The sequence below is a fragment of the Periplaneta americana genome, chromosome 5 (assembly GCF_040183065.1).
Source record: "Periplaneta americana isolate PAMFEO1 chromosome 5, P.americana_PAMFEO1_priV1, whole genome shotgun sequence".
In the NCBI taxonomy this organism is placed as follows: Eukaryota; Metazoa; Arthropoda; class Insecta; order Blattodea; family Blattidae; genus Periplaneta; species Periplaneta americana.
The window spans coordinates 61,872,278-61,894,280 of record NC_091121.1 but is presented as its reverse complement, the minus strand read 5'-3'; the positions used below and the strand labels follow the sequence as shown (position 1 = coordinate 61,894,280).

At 35.5% G+C, this 22,003-nt stretch overlaps 1 protein-coding gene across 1 annotated transcript in view; it reads left to right on the top strand.

The window, feature by feature from the left end:
• yata (N-terminal kinase-like protein yata) overlaps positions 1 to 21,677 on the top strand; it is a 41,893-nt gene extending 20,216 nt beyond the window's left edge. The window contains exons 8-18 of the mRNA XM_069825813.1: positions 772 to 869; positions 943 to 1,035; positions 1,118 to 1,253; positions 3,634 to 3,825; positions 5,901 to 6,065; positions 8,956 to 9,098; positions 14,890 to 15,009; positions 15,354 to 15,488; positions 17,049 to 17,094; positions 20,163 to 20,333; positions 21,002 to 21,677. Of these exons, the coding sequence (XP_069681914.1) occupies positions 772 to 869; positions 943 to 1,035; positions 1,118 to 1,253; positions 3,634 to 3,825; positions 5,901 to 6,065; positions 8,956 to 9,098; positions 14,890 to 15,009; positions 15,354 to 15,488; positions 17,049 to 17,094; positions 20,163 to 20,293 (1,259 nt within the window). The 3' untranslated portion in view covers positions 20,294 to 20,333; positions 21,002 to 21,677. The remainder of the gene's footprint in view (positions 1 to 771; positions 870 to 942; positions 1,036 to 1,117; positions 1,254 to 3,633; positions 3,826 to 5,900; positions 6,066 to 8,955; positions 9,099 to 14,889; positions 15,010 to 15,353; positions 15,489 to 17,048; positions 17,095 to 20,162; positions 20,334 to 21,001) is intronic.
• The last annotated feature ends 326 nt before the right edge of the window (positions 21,678 to 22,003 follow it).

Here is a 22,003-nt window from a genome sequence, read left to right as displayed (position 1 = left end):
AATATTTACAGAAGTGTTGTTGTTGAGCTCTTGGCAATAAAGCCATTAACTCTCTTGCTCTCCAATATAGGAGAGTGAGGTAGCGAGAAAGTATAACTCTGTTAAGGTAGACATACTTTTATGTTATGGCATTTATATCATCTACATTTACAAAAATATAAAATGTTAAAAAAATAGTTTGTTGAAATCTTTTTCCCTGCATTGTATAGCATTTTTCAGCCTGGTCACCTTGGAAATAAGTCCTGTGATAACATTATGACTGCATATTAAAGTGTGTGGCAGGAATAAATATGTTTAAAGTTGTGTTTTTGTTTTTAAATAAAGGCCAATTAATTTTTCACTAAAAGTTATTATGTTTTAGGTGCATCATTCTCAGGTAAATTCAGTCGTAAATACTGAATATGAATAAAATCCATCCAATAGCTAAATAAATTCTGTCCATAGACCTATAGATACTCGTAGCATGCTAAAAATTACATTTTCAATATCAGGAATGTTGAAAACTTGTATTTTCGCAAAAATCTAGCAGTGCTTTTGCAGCATCAATACTTTCTCTAATGAGACAGTAAAAAAGACAACTTTTTTATAATTTGCACTATCTATATTTAATCCCACACTTTCCTTCCCTTCTGCCCCCAAAAAAGCACTGCATGTAAAATCACATTACTTTCATATTACATTTTCATAAATGCTTATAAAATGTTTTGTAATTATTTTTTTTTTAAATATAGGTATATTCGAAATGTTAGTCTCTTTTGTGTTTGTTTGCAGGTCACTTACAATCGTCTACTGTGAATGACCAAATCTTTCCTCAAGTAGCACATGGCTTCATGGACACAAATCCAACCATACGTGAACAGACAGTGAAGGTGAGTGTGTTGGTGAGAAAGTGTCATCTGCTGCCAGGCGAAAAGTTTTCATACTAATATGGATTTGTTTCAGTCAGTGATTCATCTCGCCCCGAAGCTCAATTATAACAACCTGAATGTTGAGGTGTTGAGATATTTTGCCAGGTTGCAGTCCAAGGATGATCAGGTAAGCAGCAAGCTGAAGGTGATTGCATTAACAGTAATTACTGTCGTTCACATAACTGTTGCACTCCAATTATTGGTTTCAGGGTGGCATCAGAACTAATACAACAGTGTGCTTGGGCAAGATTGCCCAACATTTGCATCCTCAGATTAGACAAAAGGTCCTAATATCAGCATTCATACGTGCCATGCGAGATCCATTTCCACCTGCTCGTAGTGCTGGTAAGTATAAAATTAAGTCCCCCCCCCCCCCCTCCCTCACCACTCATGGTGAAAAGGAAACAGTAATAATTTTTGCTATGGTTCTTAAGATTGACAAGGCCATAAATTTTTTCGTTGAACCTGATTAATACTGTTAAGTATCCAGGAACATACAAAAAGTCAATAGACTGACATATACTAGGTGTGTTTGAAAAATTTATGGCCTGACACATAGATGGTATTGAAAATGTGTCAACAATTCCGCCAGTGTTAGTGGCCATTTTACATAAGTTCAAGCACGAAAAATTATAATTTTCTGTTGATTACAATTTGTGTAGTTAATTTTGAAGTTAGTACACCGAATACATTGGTAAAAATGGAAAATATCGAGCTTCATGTTGTCATTAAATATTTTGTAAAACAGGGAGTGGGTCCAACAGAAATTAAAGTAGACATGGCTGCTACACTAGAGGAATCTGCTCCAGTGTTTTCGACTGAAAAAGTAAGTGGCATTACTTAAACATGGACGAGAGGGTGTAGAAGACATTCCCCTTCTTGGACGTCTAGTAACAGCAATAAGTGAAGAAATTGTAGAAAAAATCCACAATATGGTGTTGAATGACTGTCGACTAAAAGTGCGGGAAATTAGCAACGTTATGCATATCAAATGAATGAGTGTGCCATATGTTAGTCAATGTCTTTGGCATGTTCAAGGTCTCTGCAAGATCGATTCCATGTTTGTTAACACTAGAACAAAAGTACGTCTGATGTCAAATTTCGAGGGATTGTCTAGTTTGATTCGAGAAGAATACACCCGATTTTTTGAGGTGGTTTGTGACCACTGATGAAACCTGGATCCACTACTGCATACCAGAGACAAAACAGCAGTGAAAACAATGGAAGCACAGTGATTCTCTGCCTCCAAAGAAAGCAGAAACTGTTCAATCGGCTTGGAAAATGTTGGCGTCAATGTTCTGGGATTCTAAGGGGATAATCATGATTGACTATCTAGAAAAGGGGAGAACAGTAACTGGAGAATATTATTCAAATCTTCTGCAGCAACTGAAAGGGAAAATTCGCGAGAAGAGGCCGGGTAATGTTGTTTCATCACGACACTGTACCTGCTTATGCTCACATGTTTGCAATCGTCGTATTTAACAAACTAAAGGAACTACAGTTCGATATCCCTCTACTCGCCAGATCTCGCACCCTCAGACTTTTCTCTTTTCTCAAAGCTCAAATCTCACTGGGAAGAAATTTTCATCAAATGAAGATGTTATTGCAGTAGTAGAAGATTTTTTGGCAAACCTCGAGGAATTGCAGTACTGTGAACAAAGTGTGTGAATCTCAAGAGGGATTATGTTAAGAAATAGAGGTTGTTTCAGAACAATTCCTATGTCAAGCTATAAACTTTTCCAACAATCCTCGTACAGTTGGGAGCTACAGAGTTTGTGAGAAGAAGTAATGTGATAAGGAAAGCATTAAGCACCACCACTGAGTCAATGCAAACACGCTATTAACTATTCATTTAAATATTAATCGCATTCTGACAGTTAGTGACAAACTCGTGCTGCTGCTATAAGTTTAACTGAATAGTAATGTTAGTGACCACGAAACATTGAACTAAGTTTTTATCTCTTTCTGCAGCTGTGACTGATACCTAACCCCTTATTCCACTTCATCTCCCACTAGCAAACACTTCAGCTCCCAACAGTAGGTAGAATGAGTTGTAAAATGTAGGGAGGACTCATATGTGCATATTTCAAGTGTTTTAAAATCCATTCTAGTAACATTGCCTCATTAAATGTAGTGTCTTTAATCCAGTGGAACAGTACAGTATGTATGAAATTTAACAATTTGATTCGCAGTAAAAAGAGTGTAGTTATTAAATAATGTGATGAAGTAGACAACAAATGCTTGAAGTGTCCATTTAAAAAAGCAACAGAGCCACATGTTTTGAAATGAGCGTTTTCCTACCTACTGATCCAGAATTGCATGGAAACTGAACTGTATGGAACGTTCAGTGTTTCGGAATTCAGCTACCTGACTATGCAAGTACATAGAAGCTTATCCATTATCTCAAATGTAATGTTATCAAAGTTACCATACATCTTTGAAATAATATTAGCATTGGCATAACTGAAATAATTTAATAAATTTTTTGCCACAATAGCTGTAATAATTTTTTAATTTAAGAAGTATCACAAACTGTTGAAGAGTTTTCCTCATTATTTTTTATTATTACTATTATTATTATTATTATTATTATTATTATTATTATTATTATTATTATTATTATTATTATTATTATTATTATTACTTTTTTTCCCAAAAATTATTAATACACTTTGAAGTGCTTTTTATCTTTATTTAGATGTGTTTTGTTTTATGTTATGTATAGGAGTGTTAGCTTTGGCCGCTACACAACAGTACTTCCTTCTATCAGAAGTGGCAATGCGAATCCTGCCTGCTCTCTGTCAACTCACTGTTGATCCAGAGAAGTCCGTTCGTGACAATGTATTCAGAACCATTAAGGGCTTTCTGGGCAAACTTGAAAAGGTGTCTGAGGATCCCAGTTTACGGGAGTCTATGGGTGAGTGTTATTCACATGATACATTATAATACAATTAAACTTCATGCTAATGTAAAATTATAAATTTGAGACTGAAATATTTGAATAGATTATTTGATGATCAGTGCTCAGGAGAGTTACATAATTACGAGGAATATAAGTTGCAAAGAATTTATGTTGATATAAATGCTGGATGACAGAAATTTTCACTTGGATTAAGAAATACCTTCTCCCTCGTGGGTACTCACCTTGTCGTGGTGAGGGGGCTTAAACTTGTTGTTTAAGCTAACAAGTAACAAAGAGGTACCCACATAAGCTGCATTAACACCAATGCAGTCCCACTATATTTTTCACTGCTTATGATACATGGAGTTCCTCAGTGTAAAATTCTCCGGAGGTAAAAATAAATAATCCCTCAATTGGATCTTCAGATAGGGACTGCACTGAGAGATGCCAAGAATCGTACTAAAGTACTTATTTGAAGAAATACCTTACTTCATTATGAGTTGAGTGTAATGTCATTAATCATTCATGATTTTTCATATTATTTTTATATATTTAAGAAATTAATTTATTGTAGAACATAATTATACATTACATACATTCCAATTTGTACCCTACAAACAAACAGTAAACTTGAATTACGAAACCTATTAATGAAATCATGTTTTAAAGTGTACAAACAATTTTCCCATGAATCTTCTTGTTCTAATTGTTAAAATTTTCCTGATTATTATAATCATAAAGATATTCTGATGTAGAAAGGTGTCAGGGGATTCATCGAATCCCTGTAATTGCCTGAAATGTTTATGCTGTTTGTGATTGTTATTGTGAGCATGGTTGGGATTATAAGGATGTTTGTGATTTGAAATAAAATTTTCATATTTCTTTTCATCTCTGTCTTTATACTGTCCACATTTAAATTCAGCAAGGCAGAGTCTTCTCGTTAATTACTTCATAATTGCTCCCTCATTCCATGAGGCCTAGTTTCGAGACAAAAATGCATTTGATATTAGAAACGATTCATACATCAATATGACGCCAATGAGTTGTTTGAAATTGTAACGAATAATAATATGACATTACAGAGAATTGGATTCAGTTGGAAATTAATACCACAGTTTATGTACTTTAGAAATAGACTATGTTAAATTAATTATTTCTGTCTCTATACTTCTTGCATTTATTAATCACGACCATTTGTCTGCAAATAATAATGAATTCATTATGATATCACATTCATTTGTTTCCTCTTTATGTTTTATCACTAGTGTGATCAGATTTTCAAGTTCCAAATTCGGAACAAATTGGGGATAATAAATAATAGTGAACTTTTTGTATACATTTATGTGATAAATACTAATATGCAATAAAAATTAGCAGAATCACGATTAAAACAACACATTGCAATACATGAATACAATAACACAAAAACTTAAAAATAATATATTATACTCATTCAAATTGATTGCTGTGTTGAATAGATCGGACCAGCAGGGATTTAATTGATTTTCTGTGTCCTTGAAATATTTATTACAAATTCCACCTGGTCCGGTTTCTTTCTTGACTTTTGCCTTGAGGATGGTTGCTCTTAGTTCTGCTATGCTTATGAGCTCTATTATTGTGATGTACTGAAGTACATATGATATTTCCGTGCTGGAATTCTGCATTATCATATGATAAAAGGATGGGTGGAGTGGAGAAAAATTCTTCTGGCACTGGGACTCGAACCTGGATTTTCAGCTCTCCGTGCTGATGCTTTATCCACTAAGCCACACCGGATTGCAGCTCCGATGCTGGATTGAATCCTCTCAGTTTAAGTTCCATCTCTTAGTTTCCCTTTAGTGGCCAGTGTACAGAACTGCACTAGCTTGCCGCTGCGTGATTCCTGTGCTTCTCTTCAGGTGCTGATCTGGTCTGACCTTGCTCCAACATCACAAATGCACAACCTACTGACCACTGATATAAATAGATTACATTTTTGATAATTTTAATATGTTACAAGTGAGTTATATTTAGCAAGAGACAATTTTGTACAAGACATACAAAATTACATAATGTGATATGTTATATATTGTGAATGCATTTTGTTGCAGAGGCTGATGTCCACACAGCCACACCAAGTTTGTCAAATGCTGCAGCTACCTGGGCAGGTTGGGCTGTAACTGCAGTTACTGCGAAGTTCTACCGCAGTCAATCTGACACAGTCAAATCAATAACACCTGTTGCCAGCAAAACATTGAGCAAGCCAGGATCTCTGGGTAGGATATATAATTCCCAAAGTATTGTAATATTTAACATGTTATCTTCTTTTTCATATGTTCTGGATATGAAGAAATTTTAGTGAAAATATATTGTTATTGTTCAATTGGCAACGAATCCATTAATCCTCTTGCACTCCAGTATTTTTGAGGTATAGAATCTTCCTTCTGTAGGGTTCTACTTCTTTCTAGTGAAAATATTGTTACTTTAATAATATTTGTACTTCCCGTTGAGTTTTTGCCTGATATGTTCATCTGTTATCAGGCAGTCCATCTCACTTGACGATATGTGTCAGAGAAAGGACTATTGTTTGTAGGTATACATCTGAAGTCTGATTAGTGTTGTATGTTACTAGTCAGCGATGTATGCAATGGAGAGGAAAAGGAACTGGCCATCCTACCCTATAATCCCTAGGCTTAGTTGCCTCATGTGTGATGCGTTATTTGTATCACTTCTGAGGTTCAAACCTATCTTCAGACGGTTGACTGAACAACAATAACAAAAGATTTTTTCATACCCCATTTCGTCAGAATAATGGAAATGAAAAACAGGCAGTTTTTCTGATTTCTTCTGAAACATATCACAGAGAATGTTCCTTTTTATAATCTGTCAGGAAGAAAAAGAAATAATCACTCATATACTAAAAAAAAAAAAAAGAACAAATTTAGCAAGAACTGTTATAGAAGTAGTGTCTAAAAAAGAAGATCCTATTGGTAAATTAATGTAAATGTCAGTTTTAATGTTACATAAACCATATTTTGAACCACACACAAACCTGAGTATCTCACTCTAAAGGTGGAACAGACAGTACAATGTAATTTAAGCTACTTTCACAATATATTCCTCTTGATAGCATCAAACTCAAGAGGGCCAAGCAAGAGAAATTACCTTCTTAATCTGTCCTCATATTCCATGAGGTGTCGAGGAAAAAAAAATAGGACTTCTCTGAATTTGTTGTAATGAATAATCATCTTTTAACAAAGGAATTATTTTACTACACTTCACAGCATCTTGAGAATTAATTACACACTTCATTTCCATACGGAATTAGCAGATCTAATAGAAATAAAAATAATCCAATATGTTGTCCAGTCTGAAAATAAAATAATATTCTATTCATTACGTCACATGTCGGACTGAAAGGCTGTTAGACAGATCAAGAAATCAAGAAGGCAGTAAGTATTGTAACTGAACTTCCATGCATAATACTACTGAATGAAAAGCTTAATAATATTAAAAAATAAGATAGACTGTAAAAGCAAGGAAGAAGAATTTAGAAAAATGACACTCAGGCAGATTTCTATGGCTTGAATCAGCTGTGATACTACCAATAATATGGCAGTGTTCGTAATTATTCTGTGTGTTCATTGCACATTTAAAAATCAAATAATGAGATAAATATGCAGGAAAAAGTACCCTTTCTAACACTTAAGATCTTTGCCCATGGTTTACTGTTATGCTGGTAAATACTGCTCCAACTGGTCATTGATCATGTGTGCTGTAGATAGCACGCGTTTTTAAAATCTATGTACTGCCGAAGTAACTGTTGTCATGTCGATTGACGAACTATGTCTTTCTCATTAGGTATGCCTCCCTTGTTCTCCTTGTATTCTCCATATTCTTCTTGTGTTCCCCTTGTTCTCATGTTCCACTTGTATTCCCCTTGTTTTCCTTGTGTTCCCCTTGTTCTCTTTGTCTTCCCCTTTGTTCTCCTTGCCTTGCAGTTGTTCTTCTGTCTTCCCCATGTTCTCCTTGTGTTCCGCTTGTTTTCATGTATTCTTCTTGTTCTTCTCGTCTTCTCTATGTTCTTGTCTTTGTTTTGTTCATCTTGTCTTTTCTGGGTTCTTGTCTTCGCTTTGTTCTCCTTTCCTTTCCCTTGTTCTCCTTGTGTTCCCATTGTTTTTATGTATTACCTTTGTTTTCCTTGTTCTTGTCTTCTTTTTGTTCTTATGTTCCTTTTGTTTTTCTTGTGTTCCCGTTATCTTCTTGTTTAATTTCTTGCATCCTCACACGTAATTCTATGTAAATATAAGTAACATAGTAAAGCTGTACACCTGTCGATTTTGATAGCAATTTTTTTCTAGTAAAAATATGAAAAGATACAGCACATCAAAGTGACACTAAATTTAATGAGCTGAAGAGAAAGAATGCAAAAGCTGAATTATGCTTATTTGGTGAACTAATAGAACGTCTAGTTTAGATATGATTATACATGGACAAACTATGTAACATCTAAAAGAAGAAAATGTTTAATAAAAGCCACCCACTGCAAAAGATTACACTTCGTTTGGAAGCAAAAAAATAAATAAAATTGTCAAAGGACACATTACCTGTTGTAACACAACTCTTATAATGTTTTAATATGTGTTTAAAATGTAGTTATGTTCTAAAAATAAAGGCCATACATAGTATATGGACTATGAGTTGCTTTGTATGCCAAAAATTTTTTATCTGCGATAAGATCAAACTCTAAAAGATATGAGAACAAATTTACCTCAGGGGTACATTTTTAAATACAATTTTGGAATAATTGTAATCAACTGCAATCATTCTTGAACATTAAAAACACAACTGACACCTCTTATGCATAGAATGTAGCATGTTACAAACTTTTTCGTAAACTGTCTTACTTGTTACAGCTCTCTTTTCACTCTCTTGTGACAGATGTTCTATTGCAATTTACTGACCATGATATCTAGGATTTTGGGGATATTGTTACAAACATATATGTATGAATTTTGTGATAAATGTATTTATTCAATGATAGAAAAATTACTTCATACGATCTTAAGTAAAAATTTTTTCATGTGATTACTGCAATAGAGAAAACAAATGTGAAGATTGTATAAGGTAAATGTAATTTTAATTTTATAAAATTGCTATTGGCAGAACAACCATCAAGTAGCAGTATTTCTACAACTACATCAAGTGTGACATCGATGACATCTTTAGAACAAGAAGAAAGCAAAGGAGCCGAGTCTGTATCTGACTATGATGAGACTTGGGACACCGAAAACTGGGGTGAAATGGATGTGAGTGTTCAACACATGTATTAACATATTTCATTGCTTGATTTCAAGTATTTTGTTTTTCACCATAACAATTGTTACACACGCACACACACACACACACACTTTCTTTCTCCTCCCGTCTCTCAATAAATCAGACCCTTGAAATTCTTTGCTCCCATGAATACTATGAATATATTTCATTTAAGTTATTTAAGGAGTTTCAGAGTTCTTCAAATAAAGAAAAAGGGACTTTTACCTTAGCTTTTTTATTTATTATTCCAAAATTAATACAATTCCTCTCTCTTATTTTTCTGACATTTCGTCTTTAGTTTCTCGTGTTTCCTCCTCAGTCTCTAATAATCTCTCTCAAGTAACAAGACACGCTACATATGACGTTAGCAGTCTCTTGTTGATGATTATCCATTCTGATAAGAGAGCTTCTAGAATTTTCAGAAGTGCTTTTTTCTGAATTCACTTACACAGTTTCCCCAGATACTTCCCTCCTCCAGATTCTCTTACTCAGTTTGTCTCACACATGTCCAGATTGGAGTCTAGACTACTTACTGGCCAGTGCAAGGTGTTAATTTCTCTCATGATTCTTGCAACATGTGGACGAACATTGTCGTGCATTAGATGGAAGGTGTTACCTATAAATGGAGAAAATGAAATATCACGATCTTGTAGACATTTTACGACACATCTGGCTGCATCAGTGAGTCGTGATTGAAGTTCAGCAACTCGGTACAAACAGCAGTACTTATGTGCAGCTTACCTAACCTCACTTGAAAGGTGTTCTGTGCATGATGAGACATTGTGCACACCACTCTTCAGGTCTCTGCCATACTGTCCCTTGTCCACCTGGGGAATGGGATGCCAGCTTCATTTACTTTTGTTTATATAGTTACGTCATCGAGTTTTTGTCCTTTGTTTTATACTTACTTACTTACTTACAAATGGCTTTTAAGGAACCCGAAGGTTCATTGCCGCCCTCACATAAGCCCGCCAGCGGTCCCTATCCTGTGCAAGATTAATCCAGTCTCTATCATCATACCCCACCTCCCTCAAATCCATTTTAATATTATCCTCCCATCTACGTCTCGGCCTCCCTAAAGGTCTTTTTCCCTCCGGTCTCCCAACTAACATTCTATATGCATTTCTGGATTCGCCCATACGTGCTACATGCCCTGCCCATCTCAAACGTCTGGATTTAATGTTCCTAATTATGTCAGGTGAAGAATACAATGCGTGCAGTTCTGTGTTGTGTAACTTTCTCCATTCTTCTGTAACTTCATCCCGCTTAGCCCCAAATATTTTCCTAAGCACCTTATTCTCAAACACCCTGAACCTATGTTCCTCTCTCAGAGTAAGAGTCCAAGTTTCACAACCATACAGAAGAACCGGTAATATAACTGTTTTATAAATTCTAACTTTCAGATTTTTGGACAGCAGACTGGATGATAAGAGCTTCTCAACCGAATAATAACACGCATTTCCCATATTTATTCTGCGTTTAATTTCCTCCCGAGTGTCATTTATATTTGTTACTGTTGCTCCAAGATATTTGAATTTTTCCACCTCTTCGAAGGATAAATCTCCAATTTTTATATTTCTATTTCGTACAATATTCTGGTCACGAGACATAATCATATACTTTGTCTTTTCGGGATTTACTTCCAAACCGATCGCTCTACTTGCTTCAAATAAAATTTCCGTGTTTTCCCTAATCGTTTGTGTATTTTCTCCTAACATATTCACGTCATCCGCATAGACAAGAAGCTGATGTAACCCGTTCAATTCCAAACCCTGCCTGTTATCCTGAACTTTCCTAATGGCATATTCAAGCGCGAAGTTAAAAAGTAAAGGTGATAGTGCATCTCCCTGCTTTAGCCCGCAGTGAATTGGAAAAGCATCAGATAGAAACTGACCTATACGGACTCTGCTGTATGTTTCACTGAGACACATTTTAATTAATCGAACTAATTTCTTGGGAATACCAAATTCAATAAGAATATCATATAATACTTCCCTCTTAACCGAGTCATATGCCTTTTTGAAATCTATGAATAACTGATGTACTGTACCCTTATACTCCCATTTTTTCTCCATTATCTGTCGAATACAAAAAATCTGATCAATAGTCGATCTATTACGCCGAAAACCGCACTGATGATCCCCAATAATTTCATCTACGTACGGAGTTAATCTTCTCAAAAGAATATTGGACAAAATTTTGTACGACGTCAACAAAAGTGATATTCCTCGAAAGTTACCACAGTTGGTTTTGTCCCGCTTTTTAAAAATAGGTACAATTATGGACTCCTTCCATTGTTCTGGTACAATTTCCTTTTCCCAAATAGCAAGTACAAGTTTATAAATTTCGCTATATAATGCACTTCCACCCTCTTGTATTAATTCTGCTGGAATTTGATCGATACCTGGAGACTTGTACTTTTTCAGATTTTCTATCGCAATTTTGACTTCTGAAAGTGTGGGTTCGGGTATAAATGGCTCAGCAGTTTGTATTTCAATTTCGTCCCGATCATTTCTATTTGGCCTATGTACATTTAGTAGTTGCGCAAAATAGTTTTTCCATCTGTTTAGGATTGATGGAGAGTCTGCAAGCAAGTCACCATTCTCATCCTTGATCACGTTTACCCTTGGCTGATATCCGTTCTTAAATTCCTTTATACCCTTATATAAATCTCGAATGTTTTTATTCTTACTATTTGTTTCTACCTCATTCAGTTTTTCCTTCAAGTAACCTCTCTTTTTATTCCTAAGTGTACGACTTGCTTCCCGTCTTTCATTGAAATAATTATCTCTCTTCTCCTCAACTGGATCCTGTAAGAATTTCAATTTTGCCTGTTTCCTTCTTTCTACTACCATGCAACAATCTTCATCAAACCACGGTTTCTTTTTCTTAGTTTCATAATAACCTATGCTCTGCTCAGCTGCAATTTTGATACTATCTCTGATATTTTCCCACACGCTATTAACATCTAATTCTTTCTCAACTTCGTCGGAACTTTCTAAAGTGGCAAACCTATTCGAAATTTCGACCTGATAATTTTGCTTAGCTTCCTCGTCCTTTAATTTCAAAATATTGAATTTAGTAATATTAACTTGCTGCTCTACTCGCTTGGCTACTGATAATCTTTCTCTTAATTCTCCAATCACCAAATAATGGTCAGAATTACAGTCTGCACCCCTGAAAGTTCGAATATCTACTATACTAGTATGTCTCCGTTTATCTATCAAGATGTGATCTATTTGGTTGTGTGTCAATCCATCTGGAGAAGTCCAAGTATATTTATGTATATCCTTATGGGGGAATGTTGTACTTTTGACAATTAAATTTTTCGATGTGGCAAAGTTGACTAATCTAACTCCATTGTCAGTACTAATTGCGTGTAGGCTCTCTTTTCCAATAGTTGGTCTAAAAATATCCTCCCGTCCTACTTTAGCATTGAAATCCCCCAATAAAATTTTCATGTGATATCTAGGGAACTGATCAAAAGTATGTTCCAATTCCTCATAGAAGCTATTCTTTATATGGTCGTCTTTCTCTTCTGTAGGGGCGTGAGCATTTATAACTATGATGTCGCACCATCTACCCTTAAGTACTAAATATGATAACCTGTCACTGATAAATTCGACCTTTTTTACTGCTGATTTTATTCTTTTATGAACAAAGAATCCTGTTCCTAATTGGTGATTATTGTTTCCTTCCCCATAATACAACAAGTAATCTCCTATTTGTGATATGCCATTCCCATCTAACCTAACCTCTTGTACTCCCACAAAGTCTATTCTATATCTAGCTAGTTCTTTTGCTACTAATGTTACCCCTCCTGTTCTATAAAGACTAGTTACGTTCCAAGTGCCAAATCTCAAAACCTTATTCCTTTGCTGTGGTCGTGCCAGAGAATCAGTCCTATTCCGAGGCTTATTATAGGGATACGTAACAAGCTGTTTTTTACGGTGATGGGTTGTTAGCCCTTCGCCCAACCCCCAAGCTGGAGGACCACCCCTTATCGGCTGTCCACGACTGCTTATTCAATATATTCGCAGCTACCCTCCATATCTGGAGGCCGTCTCCTCTATCCGCAACCTGAGGACGCGCCATGCCGTGGTGATAGGGACCCACAATACATGGCCTTTGTTTTATACATGTTCATAATTTTGACCATATACATGGGTTGGATAAAAAGTAATGGCAACAGTTCGATATTTCTGACATGGCTTTATTCACAGGGGTACAACATTTACTTACCTTCTATATAGTCGTCCCCCTTATTTATTACCTTTTGCCAAATGTTTGGAAGGCGTCGTACACCATCAGCGCGTCCATCTTTGTTGATGTTCCGTATTGACCGCCCTATAGCACGGATAATTTTCAGCTCTGGTATTGTACCGGGTCCCTTGCAGTGGTTCTTTCACTTTGGTGAAAAGATCGTAATCGCATGGATCATATCAGGTGAGTACGATGGATGTTCCAGTAGTCCGCGTTTTTCATCTGCCTTGGAGGTGCAGTGTGGTGCAGTATTACCCCATCACTGTCATACGCCACAATGAACATCTCCTTCACAGCACTTTGTGTAGGGCGCACTTTCTTTGGACGAGGAGAACCAGGATGCTTCCATTCATTTGATTGGCGTTTCAAGTTTGGTTCATACGAGCTAGTCCAGGTTTCGTCCATAGCGACAATTCGTCCAAGAAAGTCGTCACCTTCCCTTTGGTACCGGTGCAACAAGGCCTTCCCGGAACGCTTTAACCCATCGTGCAACTGTGTGATATGGCAACGCTGCATCGCCACATGCTTCACGCAGTCCCTGAAAACATTTTTGTGCACTATGACCTCGTGCCATTTTAATTTTGATCCAGGAACGTCGCTCTAGTTTTGTAAGGATGGTTTAAGGGCGCTCGCACTATCCCTATGAAAGTGAACGTTCTACACACTGCAGTAGATTGATGGAGTATTGTCGCCGCTGGCTGCACTAACTCATCTAACAGTCCTTGTTCATGTCCACGCAGCTGGCAGCTCTCGAACGCACCATCGTCATGTGACAGCAATGTTGCCATTACTTTTTATCCAACCTATGTATAATAGTACATCAGAATTCTACATCCATGTATAAAATACATGTAAGATGGAAAATATCCGGTGTCCATTCCTTTTTGGCCAGCAATGTGTGTGTAATATGAAATATAATGTGTGGAGAGCCTCAATTATCTATCCCTTTATTAACCATTCTGCAGATTGTCAGTTGCTAAAAAAAGAGTGCGATTTATTGAGTGATGTACAGTAAATACATACACTGCTCTTTTATACTTTTTGAACCACGATCAAGTAAATTTCTTTCATTTCTCTATTAAATTTAAATGAACACTCAACCCCTTTGGATTATGATAAAAATTGTACTTTGTACCTCCTTGCTCGAGTACTTTTTAGTATTTAGCGAGCTTAGATCGACATAAGAGAGAAAATTATTTATAGGGCAGTGCAGGAAAAAGTAATCGACTTTTTAAAGCACTTAAATGGTACCTGATAGATCATGAAGCAAAATTTTTCCCATTGGAATGTTGTTGTTGTTTGTTTTCTAATGCCAGGCGTTTGACAATAAAGTCATTTGACCTCTTGCACTCCAATATTTTTCAAAGATATTATCATGACCAGCCACTGAAGCACAGATTTTGAGGTGTTCCGAATCCATTTCTTGTCCCATTGGAATGTAAATGGTTTGTTTTACGAAATAAACGCATGATGTTAAGAAGTCAGATGTTTGAATTTTTACTTTCACTGATTTTCCAGACACCAGCAAGTCCACCAAGCACAGCATCAGAGCCCAAAAGCCCCCTTCCTGGAAGCAAAGAAAGAAAAGGCACTGATGGCTGGGACACTGAAGAATGGGGTAGTTTAGAAGAAGATCCGGTATTGTTTCTTTCCTTTATTGACATAATACACGTTAAATTTAATTTATATATTACATGTACATAGCTACATGGAATTCATTTTCTCACTTTTAGATTTAAACACAATGAGAACAGCATCGATATTGTTCACAAATGTATGAAAAACAGTAAGGTCGCAGTTTTATAATTGTTGGAATATTTTAAATGACATGCAAACATTGTTTATTAATTGTGATATTCAACAACTCGTACACTACCAACCTAAAGGGAAGAAAAGTTTGACAACTGAATAAATGTCTGATTGAGACTGTAACAGGCCACAAGGCCTAAAACGGGATGATAATGATTGCTTATATCTTCCAGGTTGCAGAGAGTGGTCCAGGAGAAGGCTGGGGAACAACAGACTTTGTTCCCGTGGAAGATACAACTGGCACAAAGTCTGTGAGTTCGTATAACTGGGGTGACAGCACAAAAGAAGAGACCACAAATCGAACACAGGTTAAGTATATATCTTTTTTTTTTTTATAATCAACAAATAAGTTCTATGATGTAAGATTAGGCTTTCACTATCTTTAATCTCTGTGGGGAAGAAACTGTAATATTCGTAAATTCGAACAACTTCGAATGAAGAGAGTGAAATAGCTAGCTACATAATATTTTGTTAGAGGTTCCATGACACCGGCACAGACCTATGGTTCTTGCTTCTACGACACAGGAACAACAGCCTGCTGAAGTCCACGCAGAAAAATGCAGAATTTATGAGCCCACAGTTCCATTCTATTTGAAGAAATATCACCTCACCTCCATTGAAGTAGTTGAGCTAATGGTTGGCGCTAGGGGCACAATACCTCGCCTCTTTGTCAGTTTCTGCAAGAAGTTCCAGCTGAACAACGACTTCATTCGTGATATTTCCCTTACTGCTATCAGAAGATCACATGCTATTTTAAAATACCACCTGTACTTTGTTTCCTAATAAGGAAGATCTTTGTTTGAATGTCTAATCTGTTTGCTTATTATGTTTAGACCTATTATATTATGCTATTATCTTTCCTGTTCTTAATTTTCCTTTTTTGTTTCCTATCTAATTTCAGTTTCGTTTTCACTCTCTTTGTTAGTTATGCTTTGTCCAATGAGGCAGTCCCGTTATTGGGAAAGCTGAAAGAGTGACTTTCTAATTATTAAATAACTTAAAATGAATTTGATTTGGACATAATGTTGCAAAACCTCTATTATATAAGAGTTAAAATTCAGCTATATACTGTAAAGTGGAAAATTGAAAAACTTTATTTTAAATTGTGTAGTTTGAAGTTACCTGATCTGATATGAGAAGAAACGTGCAATTATCCTGCACATAAAGTAATGTGAACTGAAGTAGAAAGAACATTCTGACATGATGCACTCTAACTGCATACCCAAACAGATTCTAAAATATGACGATGATGACATTCAAATGTTTACCTAATCACAAATACGCGAAATTCTGCTGTGTTATTTAGTATAGTACTGTCTCAAATGTTGCAAGCCTCTGTAAACCTTTTGTCTTTATAAAGCAAAAGTATTTTGAGACATTTGTATTTGATTCTTTTTGTGAACATAATACAAATCTGTACATTTAATTATCAGTGAGACAGTATGAAGGTGGTACATAGACTTTAGTCCAAAAAGTTATAGTTATGTTATTGTGTTAATATCATAACTAATGTGAATATAAGAATGCTTTTTAAAAATAATAAGTTCTGAAAATATTTGAAAACTAAGCAGGAAAAATGCTTCATGTCCACTTTCGGTTCAAAAGAAACTGATGCTGCCATCTAGTGGCTTAACATGAACACTATCATGTGCCTAAAGCACAAAACTGAAAAACGATCTGAGTCATATGAAAAGCCGGTTTGAAAGTTGGTTGCCCATAATACCGGGAATTATCTCAACACCACAGACATGTGACATGAAGCATTCTTCCTGCTTTATCTTCATTTAATAGATTTTTCATACACTCCTTAAATAATTTGAGTAGTAAAAAAGATTTTTGAAAGAAACAAAATTTTACTTCTTTTTCAGGGCTGGGAGGACACAGAGTGGGAGCCGCTGGAGGAAACAGGTGGAGGTATGTGCTTCCTATGTAGTTTTAAAATGCTTGCTTTGGATTTAATATTTTTACCATTTTCACCAGTTTGAAAATAAATTTCTGTCTTAAATAATAGGCTAAATTCTTACACTACAAAATACAAATCATAAGTTCTTGTATATGCTCTCTTTTGTAACTACTTTCAAGAACAAGATTATAATTTTATTTTTATTTCTTTCTCATTCTTTTGTATAATTTATTGAACACTTCCTACCATTGTAAGCTGCCTACAAAGACAAAATATAAAATAACAAGAAATTCAATTCCATAGTAGATACATACAAATATTCGACAAATTTTGATAAAAATGAAAATAAATAATATATGCCAATTTATCTTTAATATTTTAAACTCAAAATTAAAAATAAACTAACTCAAACATTTGAAGAAAAAAAAAAAGCTCTGAAAACAACAGTAACAAAAATTAAGTTTGCTACAGTGATTCCTATAAATTTAGAGTGATCCCTTTTGTATAACAGAGCTATAGTTTTTAGGTTGTGGAGGTTTAGATGAAAAAATTTCCAAATCTTGACCAAGTGTTTCGATATTGTTTTCATGTTCTTTCGCACTTCGTAATGCTATGACAGTGGTTCCCAAACTTTTTGAAAACGTGACCCACCCACGCAAGACTTCAGTTTGCGACCCCCCCATTATCATACCGGTTCTTGACTCCATTCCAGTAACACAAATCCCTATATAATTGTAAACTATAATTTTACTCCAAACTCGTGGATACCATCCCAAGTAAGATTTTAAACAACAGCTGTTTGAGTATTTCCCAAAAGGAACTCAAGGAATTACGACAGTCACAGATGTACACTGAATCTGTTGTGCTTAAGTGGCTGGTGGCTGAAATTCCAAAAAAATATGAAGGAAAAGCTCATTGAAATTTGTACCTATTGATGGAATGTTGAAACTACCCTTTTTTGCAGAGCGTTGACCAGTTTTTGCATCAAAAGAATACCTCGAGTTTGCAAAAGGAGCTCTTAAATTTTTTATAATATTTGCAACCTCATGCAAATCAAGCTTCTCTTCTACGATTTCCATTGAAACAAAAGCGAGATATGTTGAATTTGAAAATGATATCAGAGTGTATATTGAATACTTAGTCCAGATTTGAGAGGCCACATTGTGAAAAACAGGCACATTAATTCTTTCTATTTGATGACTACAGAAAGATTTTTTTTTTTTTTTTTTTAATTTTTATGTTCAAAGTTGTTTATGTTTCTAAATAAAAATGTATGTTAATAAGGTCTTTTTGTTTTATTTTGTAATCATTTCGCGACCTCTCTCAGCTCTTTATATGACCCGTCAAGGGGTCGCGACCCACACTTTGGAAACCACTGTGCTATAAGAATCATGATATGGGTGACAGTAAATATACTGTCATATTTATTTACACTTCATAACAAAAATCTGAGAATAGTAAGGCGACTAAAAGCAAACAATGACCTCTTAAACAAATGGGTAGTAAATTAGCAACTACATATTTGTTAAGAAGTATATAAATGTACGAGTATATCAGTGGCGGCCAGGTAGCTCAGTTGGTAGAGCAGCTGGCTACAGACTGAAAGGTCCGGGGTTCGATCCCAGGTGGTGACAGGATTTTTTCTCGTTGCCAAACTTTCAGAACAGCCCCGAGGTTCACTCAGTCTCCTATAAAATTGAGTACCGGGTCTTTCCCGGGGGGTAAAAGACGGTCAGAGCGTGGTGCCGACCACACCACCTCATTCTAGTGCCGAGGTCATGGAAAGCATGGGGCTCTACCTCCATGCCCCCCCAAGTGCCTTCATGGCATGTTACGGAGATACCTTTACAAGTATATCAGTATGAAAATTACAATATTAGTTACCATATGTATTATTGGTTCACTTGAAGATCTTAATGAAATTTTTTATTTGAAAAAGTTTAACCTATACCGTAATGAAAGAATTAAGATTGAAGTGGTGGATACAAGTAATAATTGTAGTTCTAAATATGAACCTATTGCAGTAACATTAATTTTAAAATAACGAAGTATGGAAAGAATATCAAATATGATTACGTATTTTCAAATGTACTAAAATTTCACAATACTGGGTGTTCAGTTCAAAGTGTGTCATGGCTCGCTGTATGCCATCATGTGGCTAGCCGATGAGCCTAGAGAATTCAATCTTCCTACACTTCCATAGAGGCGCATTATCTATGTGCCAGAGAAGTTGCCTAGCAAGTACGGCGTTCATTGTGAAGAGTACTTACCGATACGTACGGTAACGCCAGTAGTGGCAGGAATGTGAACTGTTTGGAAACACATACTGAGGCGAGTTTTTTTCTTACTATCGGGGTTATGGGGAGAGGGTCAAGACGATTACTTACGTATTTGTTGACATTAACTTCGACGGTCAACATGATCATGGAGCATTTGATTTGTGTTGTGGAATGTTGCCGTACGCAAACGACGATAACAAATACCCTGCGTACGACTTGCCCGCGCAAAACACAGTTCGAAAGAGGTTATGGTAGCACACAGACCGTGCATACCGCCATCTGTTACTACGACGTTCAAGTTATATCGTACACGTTCTCAAGTTCAGATTGAACGCCTTGAATAATAGGCAACTTCTCTGACATGAAAGCTGAAACTCGCTTCAAATCGCTGACTCACAACAGTGACATCATGACACACTTTGAAATGAACACCCAGTAGAATGACCATTAGAATTACATATATATTTTTATTGTACTTTTTATTGGTAAATATTAAAGGTTACAGAATTATACCTATCATATCTGTATTGTAAATATATTAGCAGCAGCATGCCTGTCATATACGTTTGCACTATTTGTTGATATTTATCTGCATTTGATTACTTGAAAAATTATTCAATTATCTGCACACAATAGAAACACATGCATATATATTAAACAATAACAAGAAGGTACATGATAATAATTTAACATTTAACATATTAAATTTTGTTTTTAGTAAATAAAATATTAGAGCATTTCATGTGCTACATCTGCATTTAAGTGAATAACAAAATATTGCTCTATGTGCGTTACTGCAGCTTCAAGCAGACTTGAAGAAGCTCGCAAGAAGAGAGAAGAGAGGAAATTGCAACGCCAAAAGGAGCTTGAAGCTCGAAGAGCAACTAAACTCACAGGTGGACCCATGAAATTAGGAACCAAGAAAATATAGTTTCAGCATGTATCTCAGTGATACCCAAAGAGATTATCAGGTCAGTCTCTTATATGTTAATGTGACTTCTGTACAAACATCCTGAATTTTAGTGAATATTGACAGTTCAGTTGAAGCCAGTATGTTTAAATGATAGCATGGCATTGTATAGGGCCATATTTTACATTTTAGGCCCACTGGCCACATAAGAAACTGCCCGTCTGTTTACTGTGAATAAAGCTGGAATCAGAAGTTACCAGCTCATCTGACCTTCTGCTGGAAATTCAAATAACAAGAATGAAATTTTGTGTCTGTTACAACCATGGAGTCACGATCATTTGAAATAGTACCAAGAGGCCACCATATTAATTATTTTCTATGAAATGCAATAAGTGTTCTGGACGTAACAGCTGAATTGTAAAGAAACTGTTTCGTCCATGTTTATGTCTCTGCAGGTCTTTCTGAAATTTAAATAATAGTGAAAACTCTACTATAGTGATAACTAAAAAATTCATTGTAAAAAATTTGTTGCTTCTCTCAAAAACTGGCTACATTGGATAATGACCCACGTTGGCTTATACATACACAGTCCTATCTAATGGATTTTTATTGTTCACATATTAATATACGATTGTTATAGCTTAGTGTAAGTAAAGAAAATATGAGTGCATATTATATTATTTTGTGGCAATATGTAACTACTTACCAGTATTAAATGTTGTGTTGCAGGTGGCTGTGCTGATGCAACACCAACATACAAGATTGCTGCCATCCCAGTTCATGGTGTTGTATGCAGTAGCAATGAAATTTTGGAATTTTTCACGCACTTGTTTTATTTATTGCGTCAAGCACTTTCAGTACTTCCTCAATTACCAAAAGAAATAGGTGAAAATGTATTGTTTATAGAGAGGTGATATAGTACCACATTTTGTGGCATTATCATTACCCATTTCAGTAGAAAGATAAAAAAATTATGGTTGTTATTCTGTGTGTTCAGAAAATTGAACCATGTTTTCGTTGAGTATCATTTGTTATCATACACGAGAAAGCAAATGTGAAGATCATACTAAAGTTACCAACATTCCATATTGTGGTTTATAAATGCGTTCCAATAATAAGTCTATTAATGCTGGCACCACACACACACATTGCTATAAGTAATGTACATGTCTGGTGTTTGTGATCTGAGTACATAAACCATGTTTACTTCCATTATTCTGTGCTCCTATTGAGGTGATAAGAGAGTACTCATACTGGTGAGTGTTCTTTCCCTCTACTTCTCCTGCATAACATGAAGTGTTCTAAATCTAAAGAGATTTTAGTACGGAACTGAATTTTTGTACATAGATGCTATGTAAGGTATTGGATCAGTGCCAATTACATAAATATGCAATGATTAATTTTTTATTTGTGGTTTCCACTTCAATTCTGAAAAAAGTACCTTTTTCTAGTTTCCCATTTTACCAATTTTACATCACTGCTCAAAGTTGGGCTATATAGGTAGAATTTCCACCAACAATATTTGTTGGTGTGTGTGTGTTTAACGAAGTGTAAAAGACGATTATGATCTCTTTAGAACCACAAACTGATAATAATGTAGTCAGTTGTTTTGTCCAGCTTCTATAAATATGTTTAAAACTAACACCATACATCAGTACATCAGCATTTTCAGTACGAAGTGCCTGACTCAGCATGTCTGAAATTTACTACTCCATATATTTCGTTCTCAAA